Here is a 27,312-nt window from a genome sequence, read left to right on the forward strand (position 1 = left end):
GTAGGTTTTAACCCGTCTACCCTCCCCCCCTCCCCTTCCTTCAACTGTCTTACGCAACGCCCCACCACATGCAGGTTTCGACATGAGAGAAGGAAGTGAATCAAAATATTTTCCTACATTTCACAAGATTGTATGTCAAGAAATTACGATGTGACATGACTTCGAGAGGTAATAATACGTGTTTTCTTACCCATATGTCTTACCTTTTTTGCATTTACAGAAGACTGAATTATGCTCTTATTGTTCTGTTATAAGCAAGTATGTCCCGCATACTTTTTGCACGCATGATTTCATTCAATTTAGGTAAAGCAGAGAGAGAGAGAGAGAGAGAGAGAGAGCGAGCAGGCACGGGTGGGGTCACGGGATGCTGCGGGTCAGGAACAGGCACTCGCATGCACTACCCAGCTGGCACTTCCCATTGAACCAACACTTTTCAGGGGCATATGACCGCTTCCCACACTCTATTATGGGTCACTTTAAGGCTATTTACTTGGTCAGCACATGGGAGGAAGCATTAATAAGGGGTTTGCATTCATACGTAATAAGGGCTCAATATTCAGCCTTTTTAACGGCACCGCACTCTAGCAGACGTAAACATAAAGTTGCCATGAGTCGCTAGAATGTTAATGGTAAATTGCAAAATTTTGGCATGTATCACCTTATATTGCCTTTTTGAAAGTGTATATTATAAAGATTAACTATATTTATTGGTTTTCTTTATATTTGGTGCTTATGGTGGGTGTTTAGAATTACTGTGAGGTCGGTGAATGTGTTCCTTCCGTGGCTCCCTGTCAACACATCCACGTGGGGCGGCAGAGGCGGCTGCAGTGCCTGGCCCACATTTACCCGCCGAGACGTAAGTATTGACCGTGTGTCCTCCGGCGGGTATGTGAAGGGGTACAGGACACGTATAGAAGCAGAACAGAGCGTCTCGTCACCATTCTGCCGTTCTTGGACAAGGTGTGTGGTGGGCCATATGGATCCGTGGCGCCACACCGGAGAGCAGGGGGTGGTTATTCAGGGCATATTTATAGTATTCCGGTTGACGGTGAAGAAATAGAATCAGTGGGCATGTCAATACACTGTGTGCTGTCAGGGGAACCGGCTTGGTTAGTGGAGTGTGGGTTTACTCCCCTCGGCCCAAGGCAACATTCAAGTCTTCCGTTTACTGCAATGTGAGGCAATCCGATTTGCCAGACAGTGCTTAGTCAGTAAGGTCGATATTGTGCAGTTATCTATGGGCCTGCACAGCAAAATTGATTAAGATAGTAACCTGTTGCTGCTCAATGAGTTAGGAACTATTTATAAACTAACAGGGCCCCACCTAAAGAACTATTTATAAACTATCAGGCCCCACCCTAACCAGTTAACTTCTAGAAGTACACTCGTTGGCTGCCAGAGACAATAACCAAAGGAGCAGCACAAAGCATATCGTATTTTTCATAAACAATTAAATCTAACCTAACTTTGCCTGGCCTAACTTTACTAAATTTAACTCAACTGACCTGTGCTTCACTGCCAAAATGCTATAAATAGAATTAAATCCCATGATATATCCCCTCCCCCAGACCATATTTTAAGAACCTAATACCATGAACAAGTGATTTCAGACTGCAAAGCAATATGTTACTGTGTTGAATGTTGCACAAATTACTTCATACTTAAAAAATATGAATTAATTTTTCATTCATTGTTTAGGTAGACAGGAGCTGTTAGGACTCAGTAACCATATTATTAACACAATTTTCATTTCTTAAAACATTGATAAACGTGTTTTATTATTATCATTCATCTTTCTGGACAAATCTTTTTTTTTAAGATTTTCTTAATTTTTTTGAATTATGGCATTTCTAAGCAATGCACAATCTTGGTCAAAGTTAGGTACCAGGTAAAGGAAAAGTGGGTGTATACGCAATAGATGTGTGTGGCCGTGGTGCTCATCTCAGAACCATTGGCCCTTTGAGCCTCTGGTAGGTAAGAACCAGTTACCTTAGGACATGGGCCAATGTTAAATCCGGGATTGCCACAATTTACATACCCCAGGTTGCTTCAGGTACCCATTTATCGACCAGCCTAAAAGGGAGGATGAACAGCTGGGTGAGCTGCACACTGACCTCCCGGGCCGGGATTCGAACCCTGGCTTATTGAGTTGTAGCCAGGCACGCTGACCACTGCTCAACGAAGGTTGCCATCACTAATTTAGCAGTGATGGATTACTTAAGTTCAAAGCAATGTGTTATGTTACAGTATTACTACTTCAACTGTGATAGGTTTAATTTTGCCATATTTGTTACCATACCTAGTTAAATGCTATTAAACAGTAACAGGCTACTTATTTACCGATAAATATAGGAAAAACATTAAACTTCATGAAATGTCATATGTACTTAAAGTTAAAAAAAAATTCCGTAGCCCCAGCCAATCATAGTAACTTACCGTACCCGAGCCAGTTTTCTCAACTTGGCATATGGGACCAGCAGCACAGAGGCAGTCACAGCAAAGGGGCAGCCATTCACTCATCAACTTCTCTTTATATTTGGAAAATATAATATTTATAATTTAGATTAGTTTTACTTGTGAGAGGGTTAGAGGTTTCTCTATTCCATTTCTGAGATAAAAGGCCAAGCAGGTTGTCTAGTATAGTAGATAACAGTTAGTAGTTATATTTTCCAAAACCAAACCCAGAAGTTTACAGGCTTTTGTTCCATAGGTTAAAATTATGTGCTGTTTGATTGGAATTAAAATTTTTATAGTTGCAGGTCCTTGCAAAATCCTTGTTACGGTTTTCCCTTTCCCGAACATCCCAAACCTTAGCACCCACCAAAGGTTGTTGAGGGATTTCCATCATGAAAAAACAGCATATAAGACAATTTTATTGAGTACTAAACTGCATAGTTATGCCACATGTATGGTAGACAAAAGAAATAAATCTTTTAATTTACAGTTTTATTATGGAAACTGACTTTGAAAATAGGGATGAGAGAGGATAGATAAATGTATTCATATATACTGAAACCTTTCACTTATTCTTACAAGAGGAAGAGTATTTTCTTCTGACATTATGAAATGTAAAATTTTTGTGATTCTGAAACCCCCATCTTGGCATTGGTTAACTTTAAGTTTGATTGTTAGTTTGGGGAGTTTGAGCACTTGAGGGTAATGAGTGCCAGATGAAATATCAATGAAATAAGAAGAATGGCAGTTCCTCAGCAGATGATAACTGAAGAGTTAAAGAGTTCAAAAGATGATGTACATATTTCATAGAAGGTTGTTTATTGTATTTGTCTTTCTCTTCAAGTCAGAGGTAAAGTACTGAATATGTATATATATTATTATGCAGTAAATCTAATTCAGAATTTGTATATGCATTAACTATCAGATTACATTATGTTAAAGGGAATGGATGTCATTAAAGACCACTTACATAAGATAATTATTGAGGCTGAGATTTCCCACTGTTATCACGGCAGACAGATTGGGGGAGTGGCACCAGCATGATAAGGGCCCCCTCTATCTAAGGCCTTGAGATTATTATAATTATTGTTAACATAGTGATGAGTGTGTGTGCTTACTCATACTGTGGGAGGTTACGTGGCTTGTGAGAGGAGGCATCATCAGGCCAGCGAGGGGAGCCAGTACTTGTGTAGTCACCTGAGTTGGGCAGTCAAGTGTTGTGTGTCACAGGTGTTGAATTAGATTTCAGGTAAATATCACCTTCCTCTGTCATGATATTTCTTTTTCATCTTTCACTTTAGAGACAAAACCTAAATCCATTCTTCCCTCACTATGTCTGTTTTTTCTATGCAGCAAGTATTAGTCTTTAGTACCGAAGATTTTTTATTTATTTATTTATTTTTTCACAACAAAATTTCCATTCAAGAAAACTAGATTAATTATGTTCCAGAAGAAAACACCATCCCTTCCCCTTCACATTCCCATTTACTCCCTATATTTATTTAAATTTCACATATGCACAGAAAAAGTAAGAAGCTTTCCCCTTATTTTCAGAATGCCGAAAGCCCCAACACTGAAAAAATGCCGGGTGCACCGAGAAGTGAGTCGGGTGAGCACCAAGGCGGGGGTGAAGGGGGCCAAGCCAGCCTCGGGGGCACCAGCGCAGGGCCTCGTCTTCAACACAGACCTTGGCCAGCACATCCTCAAGAACCCTCTCGTCATTACTTCCATGCTGGAAAAGGCAGGACTCAAAGCAACGGACACGGTTCTTGAGGTGAGCTTTACAAAATTTCAGAAAGCTTTGAAGTTTTTCCATTTTTATTCTGTTTGATTCAAGCTCAAAATCTTCCCTAAGGATGACTCTTAAGAAGATCAATTCATCACACTTACACATTTAAATGTCTGCATACCAAATAAGAGATGATATAGGTGTTAGGAAGTTGTGTTTTTCTAATCAAACATGGTATTTAAGTGGAATGCATTAGCTACCAAACTAAATCACATGTTAACAACTACATACTCGAGTCCAGAAAAAGACATGATACTTAGTCATAATATACAGGGCACTAAGAGCTTGACTCAGTCCTGTAAATATACAAATAAGTAATACTATACACAGCAGTAACCTTAATTGCTCCCTTCAGGTGGGTCCTGGTACTGGTAACATGACAGTCAAGCTTCTAGAAAGGGTGAAGCGAGTGGTGGCCTGTGAGATAGATTCAAGGATGGTTGCTGAGCTGCACAAACGTTTCCTCTCCACACCGTACCACTCCAAGCTGGACATCAGGATAGGAGACGTGCTGAAGGCTGACCTGCCCACCTTTGATGTCTGTGTGGCTAACTTGCCCTACCAGGTTTGTGTTGCATTAGTGTTTGTAGGTGTAGGTATACCTTGGTAGGTGCAGCACAGTGAAGGATCTAGTAAACTCATTTTACTAATGTTTGATAATTATTAGATTTCTCATAAAAAATAATCTTATAACAATTTATGCGATCTTTTCAGAAATTTACTTTCTGTCTACTGTAATTATCTTTATAATGCACCTTTTCTTCCCATTTGTTTAACAGGGTATAAATTTTTACTGTGTTCTGTAAATGTTAAAGTAGATCTTGTCTTTGTTTTGCAGATTTCTTCCCCCTTTGTATTCAAGCTGTTGCTGCACAGACCGCTGTTCCGCTGTGCTGTGCTCATGTTTCAAAAGGAGTTTGCTGAGCGACTGGTGGCTCGGCCAGGTGACAAGCTGTACTGCAGACTGACGGCCAACACACAACTGCTGGCCAAAGTGGACCACCTTATGAGGGTTGGCAAAAACAACTTCCGGCCACCACCTAAGGTTAGTCCCTCTATATTTGGCCTACGTGTTATTGCTTTGGTAACTATTCCTGTGCTTCCAACTTTTCATATGGATCTTGAAACTACTTTTTTTTAGAAGCAGAAGCAACATATGCCACTACCTATGAGTTTAGTGTGCATGTAGGCTGTATGCTTATTCTTAACTCTTCTTGACTGGTTTATTGACAGCATAATTACTGGTCCTCGGAAATAGCAATCCCATGGTGATAGTAGCTTTGTGTGCTTAAATAGTACAAGTAGTTGAGGTTAGGAGAACACATGCATCTCTTAACTGCTTTTGGTTAGATTAGATTGATTTCAGAATTCATTTACATGCAGTCAGGCATGTGAGTGAATGAAATGCATCTGTGTGTAATGTAGAAAGTACTAATGCCACATGGTTGGTGCGTTGGTGTGCTTTTATACATGTATCTCCCCTTCTGTTTCTACACTATGCCGCTTACTTATTCATGCATTTCAATTGTTATTTTTTAATCATTTATTATCATACTTATTTTTATTTATTTTATTTTTGTCTTTATATAATTTTACTTTCATTATTTCATATTTTCGTTTATATATGTATCTTCCCTTCTATGTTTTTACACTATTCTGCTTACTTATTCATGCATTTCAATTGATTATTTATTATTATACTTACTTATTTTTATTTATTTTATTTTTGTTTCATTTATTTTTAGTTACTTTTTTTCCTATTTTTTGTAACTATCCTTTCTTCCATTGTTCTGGTCATTTAAACTCCCACTGTGTTATCTGGCTTGGTGCATATGTACGACAATGCTTAATAGCCGTCTGGACGTGACTATCTGCATTTTTTTTTGTTAAGTACTCATGTAATCAGTGTGTGTGTTAAGTGTCTGCGCCACCTACATGCTACCACCCGTGTAATCTTGTCGTGAGTGAACTTGTGTAATCTACGAGGGGGGCAGTATCTGTGTGATCCTTGTACCCAGACCTGCGAATGTGGTATATATCTGTAACTGGCCTTTAAATGCTTATCTTACCTTTAAATGTACTGTGTAACCTTTGCCCCTTGTATGCATAATCTCTGAGCTGTTTAAATACCTATGTTAAGTCTGCCCTCCTTTTGTCTCTATTCTTAGTATATAATTTTTTTCTATATGCTTGAGGGTGAATTAAAACTATTATTTGTTTATATTTTTTATTAAGATGTAAATTTTAAAATTTTGAATGTTGTAAATACTCCTGTTCTTTACTCTTTACAATTTGTATCCCTAAAGGCCCATTATATAACTCTTTCTCACCCTCAATACTTTGTTAACCTTTCAGCCAAGAAGTTTTGTATAAGTTTTGCACTTTACTACATCTGTGCACCTTTGTGTCTGCAGGTGGAATCCTCCGTGGTGAGAGTTGAGCCCAAGAACCCAGTGCCTAACATCAACTTCTCAGAGTGGGATGGCCTCCTGCGTATTGTCTTTGTAAGGAAAAACAAGACCCTCGCAGCAGCTTTCAAACAGTCATCAGTGCTACAGGTCAGTTTTATCCTTCTTGAACCTTCACCATTAACACAGAGCTGGGTTTATATGTGATGGGTAATGTTAAGTAGCAGCAAGAAGGAAGCAAGATATCTCATTTGAATTCCATGGTTACAGTTGATAAACAAGGATGCATGCAAAGGCTCACCAGTGTGTATTTGGTAATAAAACAATTGAAAATGGCAGCAAAAGATACACATTTTTCATAAACTGTGGCTCGTAATAGAAGATGCTTGAAAAAATTCAACATCTTGCATATTGAAGATACAGGAATCTCTCGCTACATGATTAGGTTACATTCCTCAAAAATCAATCATGATAATGTACATGGATTTAGTGGGAATATATCCTTAGTCACTTAAAAATAATGAAGAGTTCTATTTCACATATCCTTTGGCTCACTCAGTGTGTGATCTCCACCATGAATAATGACTATGCAGATGCAAAATGTAAGTTGTGAATTTTATAGCAATAAACAAATATTTTTCCTGTAGTTTCTAATAAAGCCTTTTCTCAATTTTAGACATTAGACAAGAACTACAGAACTTGGTGCTCCCTACAAGAGAGGAAAATCCCAGAAGATTTCTCCATAAAGGATAAAGTAGAGGATATTTTGATCAATGGAAAGTTTGACAAGAAGCGAGCCAGACAGATGGATCAGGATGACTTTTTAGCTCTATTACATGCATTCAATAAAGAAGGAGTTCACTTTGTATAGGTTGTTAGTTTTGTTAGATGAGTGTTTGATCTAAATTAATGATCAGGTTTATAATTAGACTTATTGTTGTCTTTTATCTTGTATTTATTTATTTATACACATAATTAGCTTTGTTCTGCAAGTGCTCAGGTGTGAGTATTTAAAAACTATCTAACAAGACAAGTAGTGTGCAGGAAGAAAAATACTCTGCTCTGGCATGGTCTGAGAGTGTTAGTGCCTTCACTTTTACAATTTTGTGTCATTTTGTGTTTTTGGAACTGGTGAGAATCAAGTTTGCAAGGGAATGGTTGGAAGGGAAGTTCTGTTGCCTTGGAGGCAGTGTGTTTCCTGAGTTTGTTCCGAAGTAAGAGTGTTGTGGTGTCTTGCCAAGTATTATCGGCGTTTGGAATCCCTGCTTGTCACTACATAGTGGTGTGTGGCGACTTGACTGAAGGGAGAAATGGACCAAGTTTTTATTCTGAACTTTAGTGCTCTCTTTCTTGGAATGAAAATATACAGTAAAAATGCTCCAATAATAGACCAGCTGTGTAAACTGATTAGATTGAAAGTTTTCATCAGAAAATAACATTTAGCCAATGATCATTCTTTACATCTTGCACTTCACATCGGTACCATATCAGTATTTTCAGAGAGACACTTGCTTTTGAAACTTGAGTGCCAGGAAGCCAGTACAGAGTAGAGAGAGTAGGTGCTGGAGATCTCAGATAATTTGCATGGTCAAAGCTGTCAATGTTTAAGCTGGTCTGTTATGGTAAAGTTTCACTGTGACGTGTTAGTGAGCAAGGTATTAATTTCTTACCATCATTGTTATTCATTGTTGCCAAAGCACACTTGCCAGAGAAAAATTATCTTTACTTCTGCATCTGTGATACATTCATATGAACTGTGGAGTCTGTTAGTATCTTGTGGTGTACAGGAAACCTCAAGTAGGAAGTAAAACACAGAAAAAGATAATGCCATGCCAGATAAAAATAAAACAGTTGAAGCAGGTGACTCAAGAAAGCTTAAACAGGTCAGAAACAAAAGACAAGATATTTTATAGCAGTAACACTGGCTTAGTGAGGTGTTGCTGGAGTGAAGACAATTTTTTCCTCTTTGCAAGTGTGTGCTACTTGTTGACGGATTGTTAGGTTTAGGGTCTTGGTGCTAGTCACAGATTAAGCCATGTATTTATATTCTTAATTGTTTCTTGTCATCAAATTAATTACTTTATTTTTATAAGTTTTTTTTTTTTATTACAATGAGGATTAATTTATATGAAGAAGAGTTTTTTCTCTCCTTTAAAAGTTACATAACTTTTCTAAATTCACATATTTTACAAGAGGAGGTAAGATGTATATGCAAAAGAAATTCACTCCTTGACTAAGTGGACACCATACAGATGTATACTACAATAGGAGCTTCAGTACACAGTGAAGAGTACTGTGGGTCCATTGTTCTGGTCACAAACTGCATCACAGTCAGACATTCACCTTCCTAGTGGATTCTCAGTTTAGTACTGTTTACTTCGAGACATTGAGAACCCACAGATGTATACATGATCTCACACACACACACACACACACACACACACACACACACACACACACACACACACACATTCAAGGGGTGAAGGTACTTTTGTTCATAACACTCCTAGTGGGGAGGATCCTGGGGTAATTTATTTGATGGCAGGTAATAATGTCACGTTTATGAATCATGATGAGAGTTGGCAGCTGTTGTCATGCCTACTGCTGGGGCTTTACTGGGTGAATAGGAATAAGAGTAAAAAGGAACGAGAGTGAGTTCCTTCATTGTTGTGGTAGTTTGTATTGTGTAATTAACAATGTAGAGATGTACATATAGTGACACACCAGTGAAACCATGTTATATAGATATATTTTGAATACAAGGTACATGTGTAGGCTGCAGTCTCCTCCACAGTCACAGTTGTGGACAAAAAAAGATCACCTTTCTCTTAAATTTATTGTGACTTGGTAAGCTGCTCCCCTCCACCAGTTAAGTGTCCACTCCCATCCTCCTCTGCCTGTATCGTTTCCCTACCCTCCATTACCCTACCTCATGTGGCTTGCCACACAGGAAAGGGCTAAATAGAGTAATGGGCAATATTTTTGTCCACAACTGAACATTTTGTCTGGGTACAGGGATAAATTATAATACCAGTTCAGCATTATAGCAAAGAAGCCATGGCAGAGAAATTATAGGAAAGTTGTTGGAATTATCATGTAAATTCATCTTATTTTCACATCTACTTACAAGTAACCAAAATCTGCATTATCCTAATCATTCACTAATTGCTATAAATGTATTGATATTCCAGTAATCTTACTAAACAGGCGTTGCTAAAATTCTGTGTATGTAGGGATTAGCTTTTACTATCAGGAAGTTGAATAATTTAAAAGGTCACATCGCCTAAAGTTAAGATTCGTCAAGCTGCTCCACCCTTCCCCTTTCATGCACGCACTGGTGGACTTGGTAAATATGGCCCATCACACACTACCATTTGTCAAGGCATGCGGTAGGTTATGGCTTCTTGGAGGGTGTAACTTATTGGCACTTGTTGGTTGGAAAGGTATCGTAGTATTCATGACAGGTATGGCAGCAAATATGGATAATGTATTCTTTTTATATTTAGCGGTTAAAAGAAGTAACCTCAGTGCCCAGACTATCATCCCTTGCATTTGTTATTCAGACCACCTTGTTGATATCATCCACCAGATACCGTTATACAAAACTGCAACCTTGAAAACTTGAATGTATGAAAAAAGAGAAAGTATAGAGCGTTTGCATACACTCGCGGCCTAAGATACGAGTCCCATCTTTCCATGCTGGTGGGGTTGAACTAGCCTGAATCTCACTTCTATAAAGAAATTAAAATGGTGTGAAAAGATTATAATTGATTTCCCCTATTAAGTTATGTGCTGATAGCTGCGCGTATAACTTGAATCACTTGAAAACTATGTGAAGAGAGAAAGTATTGGGTGTTTGCATGAATCTAATGTTAAAAATTTATAGAAAAAATGTGAATGAAAAAAAGCATAATTGGTTTCCCCTTCAAGTAATGTGCTGACAGCTGTGCGTATCACTTGAATCACTTGAAAACTCGATTGTACTAAAAACGAAAGCATTGAGCATTGCCTGAATCACTAATATCAAGAAATCATCCAAAAAATGGTGAAAAAAGAATCGATTTCTCCCTCAAGTTGTGTGGTGACAGCTGTGTGTATCAGCGTGACATTGGAACGGGGATGAGCGCGCTATATCTTGGCTCCGTAAAGGTCAGGGTGGGTGTGGGCGTGGCCGGCAGGAATGGTGTGGCCGAGCGAAGGGCGCGCCATTTACACCTCTATGGAGTGGCCTCCTTATAGAAGCCCATCTAATGCCAGTGTGGGAGTTTACGTATTGATAAAGGTCGCATTATTAGTTGATACATAATGGAAGAGGCTCATCAGTACACACCATGTCAAAGAAACACATGGGAAGCCTTATAATATTTATGGAGCTTTGTATATTGACGAATTGCGTAATAATAGTTAAGAAATCACTATAAATACGTTCATGATAGTTAATGACATACCACTTGCTTCTTAAGACACTAACACTCGCTATAACCACAAGAAAACATGTAAAAATAGAGAAAACCGCAATGACACGCAGTCCAAGGTATTAGCGAGACATATCATGCGTAGCTGTGTTGACCCGATGTGGCAACACTGATGTATATACCAAGAGGAGCTTGAATACGAACATAGCAAAGAAAGTGGAGTTCCGAGACAATAATAACCAGAAACACACAAAAATTATACAAGCCACATCAATAGGCGGGACAACACAGTGAAAATGGTGCAGTAGAAAACCGTACGTAGCAAAGCGAGGCGAAGTCTATCATCTCATTTTCGTTTGTGATTCTGTGGCGGCTGGAGGCACGACTCAGAGCCATTGTTATTCCTTTTCCAGCAGCCCCCAACCACCAGCAGGGCAAAGGGCCGCCGTGTGTTCCCAAGAGGCAGTCCATTACAGCGTGGTCAAGGTTAGTGACGGAAAACTACAAGGAGAGTTTAGTGGCTGCCAAGTGGTTCGCCTCAAGTTTCAAGGGTGGAGTGAAGTGTTTTAGTGAGGCAGTGAAGTGTGTCTCGTTGTTGTGGTTTGTTTGATTGTTCTTGTAGTGGGAAGTGGTTGTTAGTGGTGTATGAATGGAAACTTGCTTCTTTTGTTTGTTGAAATGATATATGGTTTTCAAGTAAAGGTAGTTATAGGGGTTTAATATTGACTAAGACGAACCGTGACATTATTATTATTATTGTTGTGGTTTGTTTGATTGTTCTTGTAGTGGGAAGTGGTTGTTAGTGGTGTATGAATGAAAACTTGCTTCTTTTTTTTGTTGAAATGATATATGGTTTTTAAGTGAAGGTAGTTATAGGGGTTTAATATTGACTAAGACAGCAAATTATTATTATTGTTGTGGTTCGGATGAGTAGAAAGTGGTCGTTATATATTAAAGTAAGTGTATATCGTTTGTTGAAATGATATATGGTTTCCAAGTGGTTATAATTAGGCTTGTCATGTCAACTAAATTAGGCAGCGAAACGTAGGTTATTCTTATTATTGTGGTTCATATAATTGTTCTTCGTGGAAAGTGGTATACGTATATATAGCCTAGTAGTTATTGCGTGTAAACTTGCTTCTTTCGTCTGTTTCAATGATACGGTTTTCAAGTGGAGGTAATTAGGCTTATAATGTTAATTGATCGAAACGTGGCTTTTTCTTCTTATTATTGTTATTGTGGTTCGTATTGTTCTTAGTCAAAAGTGATGGTAAGAGCAGCCCAGTGTAACCTATGGAAGCGTGTCCTTTTTAGCTTGTGGTTAGCTTATGTAATGGATTTAAGTTACGGCGCCATCTCTTATTGTTGTTCTTATTGTTGTTATCATTGTATTATTCTTAGTCAAAAGTGATGGTAAGGGTAACCCAGTCTAACCTATGCAAGCGTGTCCTTTTTAGCTTGTGATTAGGTTATGTATTGGATTTAAGTTACGGCGCCATCTCTTATTGTTGTTCTTATTGTTCTGAGTGGAGAGAGATGACGAGTGTACGAAAATTCTCAAGAGTGTGAACAGTGATATAGGTTCAATTAGCCAAAACAATAATCACACAGTTACCAGATAAAAGCACCATCAAATCACCTGACCTTGAAGAAGAATCGAGAGACATTTTGTGGCGAGAACCAATAATTTCGCGATGTCTCAGCACGAAGCAATTATCGATGTCAACCAACACTTAACAATTAGTAATACAATAGCCTCCTGGTCTTTATCATTGGGACCGCAGCTTCCAGAAAACCGCAACGTAAAAAGTGTGAGTTAACCTTGTTTTGACCGCTGAGGCATCTCGGAGAAGTATCTTGCGGGCCTGCGGCGTCACAGAGAGAGAGAGAGGGAGAATCGAAGGGCAAGCGTATACATCTCCCTAAATTATGGGTTACTGCATGGTTTGGGGCCGTGGTGGTGATGAGGCGGAGGGAGCGAGTGATGGAGAGAGGGACGGGAGGAGAGGAATCAGGGAGGAAGAGATCGAACTAATGTCTGAGGGACTCTTGAGAAGACAAAGGGAAATTACGTGGTTAAAGGTGAAAAGAAAAGGGGGGGGAGGAGAGGTGGGGAAGGCCAGAGCTAGGTGTTATAACTGCGGAGGACGAGAAGGGAAAAGAGGAAGGGGGAAGGCCGGTGTTGTAATAGAAAGGTTAAAATGGGGAAAGATTATTAGAAGAATGATGAGGAAAAAACAGGAGAGTTGATGAAGAATTGAGCTATGGAATGAAGATAACGAAATAGGAAAAAAAAAATTAAGAGACAAGAGGGAAGGAATTACAGGAGGAAAATAGGTTGATGAATATATATAACTAATTAGAAATGAAAGTGCTAGAATAGGAAATTGAGATAGAAAATTAAAGAAAGGGAAGAGAAGTACGTTGGAGGAAAGATTAGAGGGAAGGCAGGAAGAGGAGGAGATAGATTAGCCTGATTAGGGGAGGGAGAGGAGGAGAAGAATGGGATGATGAAAAGGGTGTAATCACGAGACGATGATAATCCAGTATAAGAGAAAATGGGCCAATAGAGAATGGAAGAAGAATGTGGAGGAAGAGCTCAGAGGATGGAAACCAACAGAAGGGGAACAGCTGAATAAAATAAATAATATAACCACGAAACGAAAAGCGAAGGAGAGGCGCCAGAATAAGGAATCCAGGCGTGTGCTGCGTAATCATGGGTGGCGCGTCATGGGGTCAGTAGTGAAATCCAGCAACTTTTCCCGCCAAGACCCGCCGCGGGAGAAAGCCATCCACTTGAAGGGTTTGAGTAAGAGCTTGAGTGACCCTCCATCGGACCCTGCCACTACCCTACCCTACTCATGTCACCCTTGAGAGTATTAGAGGATGAGGGTGTGCGTGTGGATGTAAGAAAAGATGCTTATGCGATTAAGAGTTGAGACCATGAGGATCTAGGAGGAAAAAAGAGGAGCATGAAAAGAAGGAGTAAGAAGAGGAAAAAGAGGAACAAGGAGATGCAAATAGAAGAGGATGAGATGGAAACAGAAGAGCATAAGATGGGAAAAGATGAGCAGGAGGAAAAGTGAATGGAGGAGCCAGAGAAGGATAAGAGGAGCAAGAGGAGGGAAATAAAAGAGTAAGAGATGGGAAAAGAGGAGCAAGAGAAGGACGAAAATTGGAGAAGTATGTGGAGAGGAGACATTATACAGGAAGGAGGATGACATACGAATATTTTAAGAGAAGAGGATGATGATAAGGCCGTGTACGTTTAATTAAAGCTATCAACAAATTTGGAGAAGGCTGTGAACATAATATTAGAAAGGGGGAGGAGGAGGAAAAAGTCATGGTTAGTGGAGAGGAAACTAAAAGAAGGCTGTGTTAATATTAGGGAGGAGGAGGAAAAATTCGAAGAGAAAATCTATCGTTAAAGAAAGCATGAGAAGACTGTGCCCAAGGAGTTAACACCACGTACCTGAGGATGGGTAGTGTGTGGGAGAAATCTGAATAAAAAGGTGAGGGTGAGAAATGAATAGGAGGAGGAGGCCCGAGGGGGAGAGCGCTAAAAAAAAAAAAATGCCTTTGAATTATCATTGAAAGGAGATAAGCCTGAGAGAGAGAGAGAGAGAGAGAGAGAGAAGGTTAATTCCCATGAGATAGGAATGATGTGAGGAAGACGAGGAGGGAAGGAGGAGGTGAGGCACAGATGAAGGTTCCCATGCAAGAGAACAGGGAGAAGGAAGAGGAGGAAACAGAATCGTTCCCATGAATGTTTTGAGAGAGAGAGAGAGAGAGAGAGAGAGAGAGAGAGAGAGAGAGAGAGAGAGAGAGAATATCATCAGCGTTCCCATGTGCGTGAGAGAAAGAGAGAGAGGGTGGGGGAGAGAGTGAGAGAAGAAAGTTAGCGAAGTCGGCCCCCGGGGTAGTGGTGCGAGTCCTAACCGCACGGGGCACACTTTCTATGCCCCATAACTGTTATATCTTGTCTGTTAGGATGCCATGGCGGTGGTGGTGGTGGTAATGATGAAAGGCCAGTCCTACATTCCAACACTTCCTCTGATTTGTAAGCTCCCCAACCAACAACCAGACTTCGAAAATATCTTGTATAATATTCATTGCTAAGCCTAATAATACCAATACTAATATAAATGTACGTACTAATGCTAATACTGATGTAAATATGTACGTTCGAATAATATAATACTAATACCTACTAATACGAATAGGATGCGAAGACTAATACTAATACAAGAAGAAAAATGTTTGGTTTTAAACGTTAATTTGCTATTGTATTGGACTGCAAAACAGGCACGAAGAGATGACAGGAACTAACGGTGATTGGAACGGGCTTTTGTACTGGTGGTTTTGGTAACAATGTGATAGTGTTGGCATGATGGTGTGGTTGTGGTGGTATAATGGTGGAGTGAGGTATTGCTTTGATGGGTTATGTGATGGTAGGGGTGGTGTGATGCTTTTATAATGGTATGATGTATGATGACTTCGTGGTGCTGAAAATTATGTATAGTGATGAGATAAGTACGTATGGTGATTATGATGAGGGGGATTCTCTCTCTCTCTCTCTCTCTCTCTCTCTCTCTCTCTCTCTCTCTCTCTCTCTCTCTCTCTCTCAGATGACGAGGTATGGTGTACGTTATGCAAAGCTCTGAGATAATATGGTGCAACGGTGGAGATATGATATGGTGCAATAATGGTGACGCTGTGTATATATGTATGCATGTTTGTATGTGTATGTATAATATGTATGTATTATGCGCGTGACAGACAGCCACACCGCTGCTGGGCGCGGGGCGGCAGAGCACCGCTCGCCTGCCCGTCACCCGTCTTCTCTCCCTTCTCGGCGTTGTTCTTTTTTAACTTGTTCGCCCGTTTTATTTGCCTGTAGTTCGTCCGGAAGGGTGTGGGTTCCGGTTGATGACGGCTGATGAAAGTCATCATTTGCTGATCCTAGTGTCAGTTCGTTACAGCTTCCCACGGCCAAAAGCACGACGTGTTGTTAGACATCCTGTTGTGCGACACCGACCGGGTGTCGCCACACGTACAGTCATACATACACATGTACATTATAATATACACATTACATATTCAGTCATGCATAATTGAATAAAAATGACACAAAGAGCCCCCCCCCCCCCCACACACACAATATCGAAAGCAAACAAGTGGCTATGATAAAAGGTAAAGTTTACTCATTCCTGAAAGATAACATGATTACCAACACACCGTCACTACCACACACACAAAAATGATAATAATAATAACAATAATAATAATAATAATAATAATAATAATAATAATAATGATGATGGTGAAAACAACAATAGGTACGATAATGAGACTTAAAGAGCTCAATTCAAGCACCGTTCATCTAGCGTTTTTTTTCGTTTTTTTTCGTTTTTTTTTTTTTATATATATTGTCACGGAGCGCCTTGATCATCACGTTCTCGACCTTCGACAAACGGCCCCGAGTCAGCTAATCATCGACTTCCTTCACTAACACGTTGACTTCGTTTATTCTTTTTCTTAGCACACTGCATGGCGTCTGCCTCTTCCTAATTTTCCAGCTTACCAACTAATTTACAAACGGATTGACTTCCTTTACGCATGCTGTCTTCTTCATAATCTTGTTTATGTGCTTAATTGTTCTTGTTCTTTCTTTTCTTTTTCTCTGTTCTTTATTTTTCTTCTTCATCTTCTTCTTCTACTTCTTCTTCGTCTCTTTAATTATTTCCTCTTTTCTTCCTTTTCTTTTTTTGTTCTTTATTTTTCTTCTCCATTTTCTTCTACCTCTTCTTCGTCTCTTTTTTATTTCCTCTTTTCTTCCTTTCTTTTTTCTTCTTTTCTTCATCATCATCGTCGTCGTCGTCTCCTATTTATTTCCTCTTCTTTCTTTCTTGTTTTCTTTCATCATCATCTTTTTCTTCTTCTTCCTCTTCTACTACTACTACTACTACTACTACTACTACTACTACTACTACTACTACTACTACTACTACTATCCTCTCTTCCTTCTTCCTCTATTGGGTGTCTTCCGTATTAATTTTAGTCTCTCCTTTTCCTCCTCGACCCCTCTCTACTTCCTCCTCCTTCCTCCTCCTCCTCCTCTATGGCCTTTCTTTAATGATGGGAAAAAAAAGTTTATACGCTCATTTTAGTTGTCATTAGCGCCTGCAAAGCGTAAATGCCTTTAAACGTGACTCGTAAAAAAATAATACAAAGAATAATGATATCAACAAACAATAAACTACGTGTGGCAACTCAACTCGTAAACACACACACACACACACCATCTAGACATATCTATCTCCACTCACTCAGTCTTGCATGAACGGAAAACGAAAGTGGAAATCAAGAGAGAAGGGATCGAACAGAAGACAAAGCAAGTCAAGCGGTGAAGCATAATATTAGCGCTATGAGCCACTCTACTCGCTTATTTCAGGCTCACATTCCGGGCTTGTTGATGCAATAGACCGAATCGTGTATAAAATTAAGTAGATGTTTAACAAGTCTGCAGTGGACGAAAGCGTGAACGTAACCTGGATATAGCACTCGAGAACCTACTCTGTGTGTGTGTGTGTGTGTGTGTAGGGGGAGGAGGTAAAAAGGGTTGTAGGTGTAATGTAAAACCAATAGCCCAGTGATCTAGTACGTGTGTGTGTGTGTGTGTGTGTGTGTGACAAATCGTGTAAGTAGGTGAACAGGTGATGATGCCGTGTGTGTGTTTGTGTGTGTGTGTGTGTGAACCTTTATAAAACTAGATCAGATTCTGTTATAATTGCTTCTTGATAACCCCCATCCTTACTCTGTCACCCCTTCCCCCTCCCCCCATCACCTCACTCCCCCCCCTCTCTCTCTCTCTCTCTCTCTCTCTCTCTCTCTCTCTCTCTCTCTCTCTAAACTTCCTATTAACTGCATCATGTTTTTTTGCAGCGGTAAATAAATATAATACAATACGTAACCCTGACTCCAATTTCTTCATATTCTGACTCTTGGTATTAGATAGCTATTTGCATGACTTAAAACGATGGAGGTCATATTTTGGTATTTTTCTTCATTTTCTTCTTCTTCTTCTTCTTCCTTCTTCTTCTTCGTAGTAGTAGTAGTAGTAGTAGTAGTAAGGTTAAAGTAGATATCAAAAATCAAAAAGAATAAAACGAAGATTGTTATAGGAAAGAAAGGACAGATAAGTAAACAAGAGAGAGGAAGGGGAAATATGAGAAAGACAAAGAAGAATAAACAGCGAAAGATGAAGAAAGGGATGGAAAATAACAGAGGGAAATGGTTGGGAGAGATGATAATGGACTAAGTAAATGAAAACATACAACAGATGAAGCCTAGCAGCTTTTATGAGAGAGAGAGAGAGAGAGAGAGAGAGAGAGAGAGAGAGAGAGAGAGAGAGAGAGAGAGAGAGAGAGCAAATATGGCTTCATAAAGACAAAGGAACAACACTGCCAATAATAATAATAATAATAATAATAATAATAATAATAATAATAATAATAATAATAATAATAAAAATAATAAGTAAACATAGTAGAGAGCTAAATGACAAAGTACCTCCTCTCCCCTTCCTCTCCCTCCCTCCCTCCCTCTCACCCACTTGCCTCCTTCTCCTCCTCCTCCTTCTCGTGTCTGCCTGTTTGCCTGCCTGTCTGCCCTTCACCACAATAATAAAATATATCATGACACATTGCGAAAACTTTTATTCTACTTACCACGAGTTGCATTAATAAGACGAGGAGAGAGAAGTGTCAAGGCCATGCTAAAGTGTGTATACTCTCTCTCTCTCTCTCTCTCTCTCTCTCTCTCTCTGGCGTGCATACGATCTTCCTGTTTTCCTTTGTTTGATCATATGGAAGAGGAGGTAAAGAGGAGGAGGAGAAGGAGGAGTAAAGGAAATAAATGGAGAAAGAAGGAGATGAGAGAACGGAGGACCCGGAAGAGGAGGAGGAGGGGTGAAGGAGGTAAGGAGGAGGAGGTGGAGGAGAGGAGGAGGAGGAAACGGATCTTGGGAACACAAACGCGAAGATACAAACACACCCTCTCAAACACACACACACACACACACACACACGTGACCTTACATCGTCCCGCCGCTTCCTCTTCGTGACCTTTCCTCCTAAATCTGACCTTTCTTCGTCCACTTACGAATGCTCGCTTTGATAAAAACTTAACTTGTCTCCTCGTCCTTTTCCTTCTCCGCTTCTTCCTTTTCTTCCTTTTGCTCCTCTTCTTTTTGGCTGTCTTCTTTTTCACCTTTCTCTTCCTTCTTCTCTTCTTCCTTCTCCTCTGTTTCTTAGTTGTCTTTCTCCTCTTCCTTATCTTCCTTTTTTTATATTCCTTCTCCTTTGCTTCTTGACTGTCTTCTTCCTCTTCTTTTTTTCTCCTCTTCCTCTGGTGATTCTTGAGTGTCTTCCTTCTCTTCCTTCTCTTCCTTTTCATCCTCTTCCTCTTCTTGACTCATCCTATTTCTTTTTCCTTTCTTCTTCTTTATCTTCTTTGTTTTGTTTAGGTTTGTTGTTCATCCTATTCCTTGCCCACTTCTTATTTTCCTTCGTATCATCATTTTCACTTTCATTATTATTATTTATTTTCTCAGTCATTGTGTATTCCCGCTAAAGTTTAGGAGGTCATTATCACCATTATTTTCTTTCTCTTACTTGTTACTTGGTTATTACCTGTCCATCCTGTACGTCTGTCCGTTTGTGTGTTTGTCTCCTTGGTCTGCCTCCTTCTTCCTCCTCTTCCTCCTCCAAATTCTTCCTTTTCTTTCTTTCTATTTTTTTTTATTTCTTTGGTTTCTTTGTTTTTGTTTTCCTTCGGCACCATTATCATCTTCCTTTTCTTCTTTATATTTATCTACGTAGCTCATTCTTTTCTCGTAATTTACATTCTTCTCTTTCCTCTTCATCATCTTTTCTCTTTTTCTTTATCTTCCTCTTCTTCTTCTTCTTCTTCTTCTTCTTCTTTCACTCCCTTTTTCACCACCATCACCACCACTACCTTCTTCCACCTCCCTCCACCATCATCACCACCATCGTCATTATAGCAATTGTTATAACCGAATGAATATTATTTTCTTTTACCTTTCGTTATTTCTTATTCGTCAGTTTTTTTTTTCTCATTCATTATTTGTCATTTCGATTTGTGTGTTTTCTGCCATTCCTGTATTTCCAGTTTTTCTATTATTTTCATTTGTTTTATTCTTCTGCCATTCACTTATATTCAGTCTTCTTTTTTCGTATGCTGCACTACACGTTTTTCTTCTCTTTTGCCATTATTATACTTTTCCTCAGCTGTCCCGTTCCTTGTTATATTAATTATGGGTTTATCGCATTCGAACACGCTTTTATCTCCTCGATCCCTTTTGCACCCTCCTCCTCCTCCTAATTCTTCACTTCATCTTTCCTACTCTCTTATTATGACGCGTAAATAATCTGTAGTTGCTCACTTAGCTTATTAATATACATCTATTCAAATTTGCTCTTCCTATTTCCTCATTTATCGCAATTATTGCATCCACATTTCATCTCCGTGGTTCGTTATTATCGCATTTTGTGGTCTTGTGCTTGTTCATTTATCTCATCATTTTGTTTTTAATTTGTTTTTTTTTTCTATTTCCTATTTATCGCGTTTTTCATATACGTATTTAATTTCCGTGTCTTAATTTTATCTTATTTATCTTGTGTTTGCTTAGTTATCTCTTTCCGTTTTTTTTTTCTTTTTTTTTACTTCATTTCCATTTCTTTCTGCTATTTTTTCTCATTACTTTCTTATTTATTTTTTCTTATTCGCTCTTTATCGCGTTTATTACATACACATTTCATTTCCGTGTCTTAATTTTCATCTCCTTTTGCAGTCTCGTGTTTGCTTATTTATCTCATTTGTTATGCCTATTTCTTTTTGCTACTTTTTCTCATTATTTTCTGGTTAATTCATTTCTCCTATTGCCTCTTTTATCGCGTTTATTACATACTCATTTCATTTCCGTGTCTTAATTTTCATCTCCTTTTGCGGTCTTGTGTTCGCTTATTTATCTCATCTTTTATGCCTATTTCCTTTTTTCTATTTTTTCTCATTATTTTCTGGTTAATTTATTTCTACTATTGCCTCTTCTATTGCGTTTCTTGCATTCACATTCTCATTTTCGTGTTTCATTTTTATCTTTTGCGGTCTTATTTTTGCTTATTTATCCCCCTCCCACCCTCCTTTTTTTTTTTTTTTTTTTTGCTCATTTATCTCATTCTGTTATTAATTTATTTTTCCTCGTCTCTTTATCGCGTCCATTGCCTTCACATTTCATTTCCGTGTTGCATTTTCATCTCATTTTGCGGTTTTGTTTGATCATTTATGTCATTACCTTAATTTACTCCCTTTTCTTTACATTATCATAACTTCATCACATCTTCCAATTATTTATTTTATTTGTCTGATTATTTTGTGGCTTGTGACTTTTTTTTTCTTCTCTCTTTAGTTTTATTACAATTTTCTCCTTTTCTTAATCTGTTCCTTGCATTTTACACTTCCTTATTCTCCTTCTCTCTCCTCTAGTGCCTTGTGTTGTTCGTTTTCTTCTTATTTCTTTTTGCTGCCATTTACTCTTCTTGTCACGATTATTGCATACTTATATACACTTCATTTTATCTTCGTATCTCATCCTGTCTCATTTAAACTTTCTCCCATCCTTTTATCTCTATTTATTCATATTTCTTTCCACCATCTCTCCTTTTTTTATCGTCAGTCATTTGTTTAATTTCGTAACTTCTATCCCTCAAATATTCCTCTTTATTTCTACCGTACCTCAATATACGCATTAACACTAAACTCCTTCCTGCATATTATCTTTCCTAATTTCTCTTTTCAACATATATTTTTTGCATTCACACACTCCTACTTATGCATTTTCTTTCTCAGTTCCTCGTTTTCATCATCCGTTTCATTCACACATTCCTAATGCATTCTCCTTCTAATTCCTCTTTTCATCCTCCGTTTCTTGCATTCGCCCACTCCTAGTTATGCATTTCCTTTCTCAGTTCCTTTTTTTCGCCATCCTTTCTTGCATTCACACACTTCTACTAATGCATCCTCTTCCTCAATTCCTTTTTTCCACCATCCTTTTCTTGCATTCACAAACTCCCGCGTATGCATTTTCCTTCTAATTACTCTTTTTCATCCTCCATCTCTCGCATGCACACTCCTACTTAACCCATTTCTTTCTCAATTCCTCTCTTATCATCCGTTCCTTGCATTCACACACTCCTACTGGTCTTTTCCTTCTAATTCCTCCCTTTCATCATCCGTTTCTTGCATTCACACACTCCTACTTAAGTCTTTTCCTTCTAATTCCTCCCTTTCATCATCCGTTCCTTGCATTCACACACTCCTTCTGAAGTCTTTTCCTTCTAATTCCTCCCTTTCATCATCCGTTCCTTGCATTCACACACTCCTACTTAAGTCTTTTCCTTCTAATTCCTCCCTTTCATCATCCGTTCCTTGCATTCACACACTCCTACTCAAGTCTTTTCCTTCTAATTCCTTCCTTTCATCATCCGTTCCTTGCATTCACACACTCCTACTTAAGTCTTTTCCTTCTAATTCCTCCCTTTCATCATCCGTTCCTTGCATTCACACACTCCTACTTCAGTCTTTTCCTTCTAATTCCTTCCTTTCATCATCCGTTCCTTGCATTCACACACTCCTACTTAAGTCTTTTCCTTCTAATTCCTCCCTTTCATCATCCGTTCCTTGCATTCACACACTCCTTCTGAAGTCTTTTCCTTCTAATTCCTCCCTTTCATCATCCGTTCCTTGCATTCACACACTCCTACTTAAGTCTTTTCCTTCTAATTCCTCCCTTTCATCATCCGTTTCTTACATTCACACACTCCTACTTAAGTCTTTTCCTTCTAATTCCTTCCTTTCATCATCCGTTTCTTGCATTCACACACTCCCTCGTATGCATTTTCCTTCTAATTACTCTTTGTCATCCTCCGTAGGTACGTTTCTTGCATTCACACTCTTACTAATGTCTTTATTTTTCTCAATTCCTCTTTTTCATTATCCATTTCTCTTGATTCCTCTTTTCATCATCCGTTTCTTGCATTCACACACTTCCACGTAGGCATTTTCCTTCTAATTACTCTTTTTCATCCTCCGTTTCTTGTATTCACACTCTTACTAATGTCTTTTCTTTCTCAGTTCCTCTTTCTCATCCCCTGTTTCTTTCTTATGTCCTTTTTTTCTCTATCATTCTCCGTTTCTTGCATCCACAAACCCCTACTTATGCCTTTTCCTTCTCAATTCCTCTGTTATCATCACCCGACCCTTGCATTCACACACTATCTCTTATTTCCGTGTTCCATTCCATCTCATTCCACTCGCTACACGGGGACTGTGGCGGCAAGATTATTAGCGTCTTAATGGGAACGCTCGAGACCCGCCAGACTGTGAGGAATGTTGCAGGGAGGGAGAGGAGGAGGAGGAGGAGGAGGAGGGAGAGATGCGACAGGAAGGGAGGGTATGTACGTGTGTGTGGGTGGGAGATGAAGGAGAGGATGCGAGAGAAGAGGAAAAAGGAAGATAACAGTTAAAAAGGGTGATGAAACAAAGCCAAAACAAGAAACGCAAAGAGAGAGAGAGAGAGAGAGAGAGAGAGAGAGAGAGAGAGAGAAACTGTTGAGGAGGAAGAGTACAAAGATGATAAAAAAGTTAAGAAAATGGATGAAACAAAGACAGAGCATGAAGCATCAACAGAGAGAGAGAGAGAGAGAGGGCACGAAAGTTTAAAAGGAAATGGATAGATGAAAGGCAAAACAAGAAACGTTAACAGAGAGAGAGAGAGAGAGAGAGAGAGAGAGAGAGGGAGGAATGGCATGCCGGGGGATCCACACAATGGCAGCCTCACCCTATCATGGAAGTCAATGCCGCTTGCTTCCTGTCAACACTCCACCTCCTCCTCGCTGCCTCCCTCCCCCTTAGCTCTCTTTCAGTCTAACTCCTTCACCTTTCCTTCAATCCCCTACCCTTCTCTTCTCCTTCAATCCCCTTCCCTTCTCTCCTTATATCCCCTTCCCTTCTTCTCTCCTTCAATCCCCTTCCTTTCTCCTCTCCTTCAATCCCCTTCCCTTCTCCTCTCCTTCAATCCCCTTCCCTTCTCCCCTCCTTCAATCCCCTTGCCTCCCTTTAACTCCTCTTGTCCTCCAATCCCTTCTCTTATCTCCCTCTCTTGCCTTTTTCCATTTTCCATCTCTTCATTTCCCCTTTCTTTTCCCTAACTTTTCTTGCGTTCCATTCCCTTCTCTCTCTCTCTCTCTCTCTCTCTCTCTCTCTCTCTCTCTCTCTCTCTCTCTCTCTCTCTCTCTCTCTCTCTCTCTCTCTCCTTCCCCATTCTCTTCATCCTTATTTCTTCTCTATTGTCATTCCTTTCCATTTTCTCACTTTCTCTCTTCGTTTCCCATTTACTTCTTTCTGCCTTTTCTCTTACCCTTTCAGTCTTCCTTTTCTTACCTTCACATTTATCTCATCTACCTTCCTCTTATATCCCTTTTCCTTCCCTTCCCTTCCCTTCCCTTCCTTTCCCTTCTCTTCCCTTCCCTTCTCTCCTGCCCTATCTTCACCCACTCCGCTAAAGGCCAAGAGAAGCGGTCAGAGGAGGAGGAGGAGAGGGGAAGGAGAGGAGGAGGAGGAGAGGAAGGGGATGGAGGGGGAGGGGGAGGAGGAGGAGAAAGCACGCAAGTTTACCTCCTCTGTCTTTCTCCTCTCCGTCTTATGAAAATTGAGAGAGAGAGAGAGAGAGAGAGAGAGAGAGAGAGAGAGAGAGAGAGGTGGAGGGTAAGGAATTTAAGAGGAAGAATGCAGGTTGGGTTAGGAAGATGAAGGGGATAGAGGAGGAGGAGGAGGAGGAGGAAACTTTATCTTTTATTTTTATTTTATTTTTGTATCTCATTACTGCATGACGAGGAGGATTTGAGCTCCTCCTCCTCCTCCTCCTCCTCTTCTTACCTCCTAGTCATCAGGTATAAATGCATCCGCCGCCAGAGGGAAAGAATAAGAGTAGTAGTAGTAGTAGTAGTAGTAGTATTGGATGTTAATAAGGTTTGGTTGGTATTTTTTATGAGAATGCAGATCAACTTTTTCATCTCTCTCTCTCTCTCTCTCTCTCTCTCTCTCTCTCTCTCTCTCTCTCTCTCTCTCTCTCTCTCTCTCTCTCTCTCTCTCTCCTCATATCCTCCTCCCATCCATCCATCTTTTACTCCACCCCTCCTTCTCTCTTACCTCATCGATCACTACACTCTTCTCTCCTCTCTTCTTCCTCTCCTCTATTACTATCTATCAGTCCATCTTTCCACCTCTTCTCCTTCTTTATCTCTATCTCTTCCTCCTTCCCATTCTCCTCTCTTTCTCCATCGATCACTATACTCTACTTTCCTCTCTTCTTCCTCTCCTCTATTAGCTATTTATCAGTCCATCTTTCCACCTCTTCTTCCTTATCCCTATCTCTTCCTCCTTCTCTCTCTCTCTCTCTCTCTCTCTCTCTCTCTCTCTCTCTCTCTCTCTCTCTCTCTCTCTCTCTCTCTCTCTCTGTCACGCCGTATTCAATAACAACACAACCTCCAACTATACTTTCTCTTCTCAATGTTTACCTCACAATGTTTGCTTCGTCTTGCTTCTGTATCGCTATTGTTTACATTGTTTTCTTTCGTGCGAGCGGAATAAAGGAACCGTATTAGTAATTTTTTTTTTTTTTATCTTGGGGAGAGAGAAGTGAGCATGGTTTTAATTTGGGTTGATTCTGGATGTAGTAGTAGTAGTAGTAGTAGTAGTAGTAGTAGTAGTAGTAGTAGGAGGAGGAGGAAGAAAAGGAGAAAGAGGAGGAGGAGGAGGAAGAGTAACCGAATCATCGTTGTTGAAATGATTGCAAGCTCTGTATCGTTGTTGTTGTTGTTGTTGTTGGTGGTGGTGGTGGTGGTGGCGGTAGCGGTTAAATTCGTTGCCACCGTTAGAAATTGGTGATGAATGTTGATCCCTTGTTGCTAATGTATTCCTCAGGTGATGAAATTATTAGTATACCTGACGACCCGACGATTTAGAGCCAAAGTGACTTCCTGATTAATAAGGGTAACCATGTTGTTGTTGTTGTTGTTGATTAGGTGATAATGTTACTGATATGTTGGTGATAGTGGTGGTGGCGGAGGTGATAGTGTTGTTGATATTGGTAAGATTGTTGGTGCTGGTAATTATTATTTTGCTATAGGAATGGTGGTGGTGGTGATGGTGGTGGTGGTGATTGTGATGGTGGTAGTGATGGCGGTCAAAACAATAAAGGGTGTCCAGCCACGCATGAAAACACACACACACACACACACACACACACACACACACACACACACACGTAGTACACACGCAAACCATCCGTTAACCGTTCAACCTTATGCGTGTAGGTTTTAATTAACACACACACACACAAACACACACACACACACACACACACACAACGCCCTTTCCATATTATTATTTTTATTATCATTATTGTCATCATCATCATTATTTTGAGTTATGATCATAAGTCAAATCAGAATAACTCATATAATCAGTTGGTCTTTGTTATATTGTTAGAGAGAAAACACTACTTTCACTTGATTCCCTGGAAATAAATATGCTACATAACACAATTTTAGCAGAAGTAGTAGTAGTAGTAGTAGTAGTAGTAGCAGCAGCAGTAGTAGTAATAATAGTAGTAGCAGTAGTAGTAGTGGTAGTAATAGTAGTAGTAGTTGTAGTTGTAGTAGTAGTTGTTGTTGTAGTAGCAGCAGCAGCAGCAGTAGTAGTAGTAGTAGTAGTAGTAGTTGTAGTAGTAGTAATAGTAGTAGTAGTAGTAGTAGTAGTTGTGCTGTTGTAGTAGCAGCAGCAGTAGTAGTAGTAATGGAATGCACGTTGATGGCCGTAAATGGTTACGAAGATGGATGAACAACACAACGAAGGCCATGGCATGCATAACACACACACACACACACACACACACACACACACACACATTACTGACCAACGGGTTCCTCCTCCCCTCAAATCAAAGTTCTTCCGGTATGGAGAGAGAGAGAGAGAGAGAGAGATTACTTCACACATGAACTACCGTCAGAGTGTTAGAACAGGTGAAGGGAGGAACCTCATCTCCTCCTCCTCCTCCTTCTCCTCCTCCTCCTCCTCCTTCTCCTCCTTTTCTTCCTCCTCCTTT

At 39.6% G+C, this 27,312-nt stretch overlaps 2 protein-coding genes across 4 annotated transcripts in view; both read left to right on the forward strand.

Moving 5' to 3' along the window:
- Nucleotides 1–693: 693 nt before the first annotated feature.
- LOC127003341 (probable dimethyladenosine transferase) lies at nucleotides 694–10,410 on the forward strand. 3 transcript variants are annotated; one of them, XM_050869856.1, is made up of 6 exons: nucleotides 694–856; nucleotides 4,009–4,228; nucleotides 4,599–4,808; nucleotides 5,082–5,288; nucleotides 6,658–6,801; nucleotides 7,328–10,410. In XM_050869856.1, the coding sequence occupies exons 1-6, from the start codon at nucleotides 768–770 to the stop codon at nucleotides 7,520–7,522; spliced, it is 1,065 nt and encodes a 354-aa protein (XP_050725813.1). In that variant the 5' UTR covers nucleotides 694–767; the 3' UTR covers nucleotides 7,523–10,410. The 3 variants fall into 3 exon arrangements, with proteins under 3 accessions (XP_050725813.1, XP_050725815.1, XP_050725814.1); XM_050869858.1 differs by having other exon boundaries at nucleotides 804–960; XM_050869857.1 differs by lacking the exon at nucleotides 694–856 and adding an exon at nucleotides 3,544–3,703.
- A 142-nt stretch (nucleotides 10,411–10,552) lies between these two features.
- LOC127003336 (protein phosphatase 1 regulatory subunit 16A-like) overlaps nucleotides 10,553–27,312 on the forward strand; it is a 42,685-nt gene continuing 25,925 nt past the window's right edge. The window contains exon 1 of the mRNA XM_050869847.1: nucleotides 10,553–11,552. The gene's annotated coding sequence lies outside the window, so the exon portion shown is untranslated. The remainder of the gene's footprint in view (nucleotides 11,553–27,312) is intronic.

This window comes from Eriocheir sinensis, chromosome 25 (genome assembly GCF_024679095.1).
Source record: "Eriocheir sinensis breed Jianghai 21 chromosome 25, ASM2467909v1, whole genome shotgun sequence".
Taxonomy (NCBI): domain Eukaryota; kingdom Metazoa; phylum Arthropoda; class Malacostraca; order Decapoda; family Varunidae; genus Eriocheir; species Eriocheir sinensis.

Excerpts from the sequence above, each read along its gene's own strand:
- LOC127003341 (XM_050869856.1), top strand. The coding sequence starts at position 768 with ATGTGTTCCTTCCGTGGCTCCCTGTCAACACATCCACGTGGGGCGGCA. Across the intron at positions 4,229-4,598 it reads CAACGGACACGGTTCTTGAG|GTGGGTCCTGGTACTGGTAA; the intron begins GTGAGCTTTACA and ends TGCTCCCTTCAG. Across the intron at positions 5,289-6,657 it reads ACTTCCGGCCACCACCTAAG|GTGGAATCCTCCGTGGTGAG; the intron begins GTTAGTCCCTCT and ends TTGTGTCTGCAG.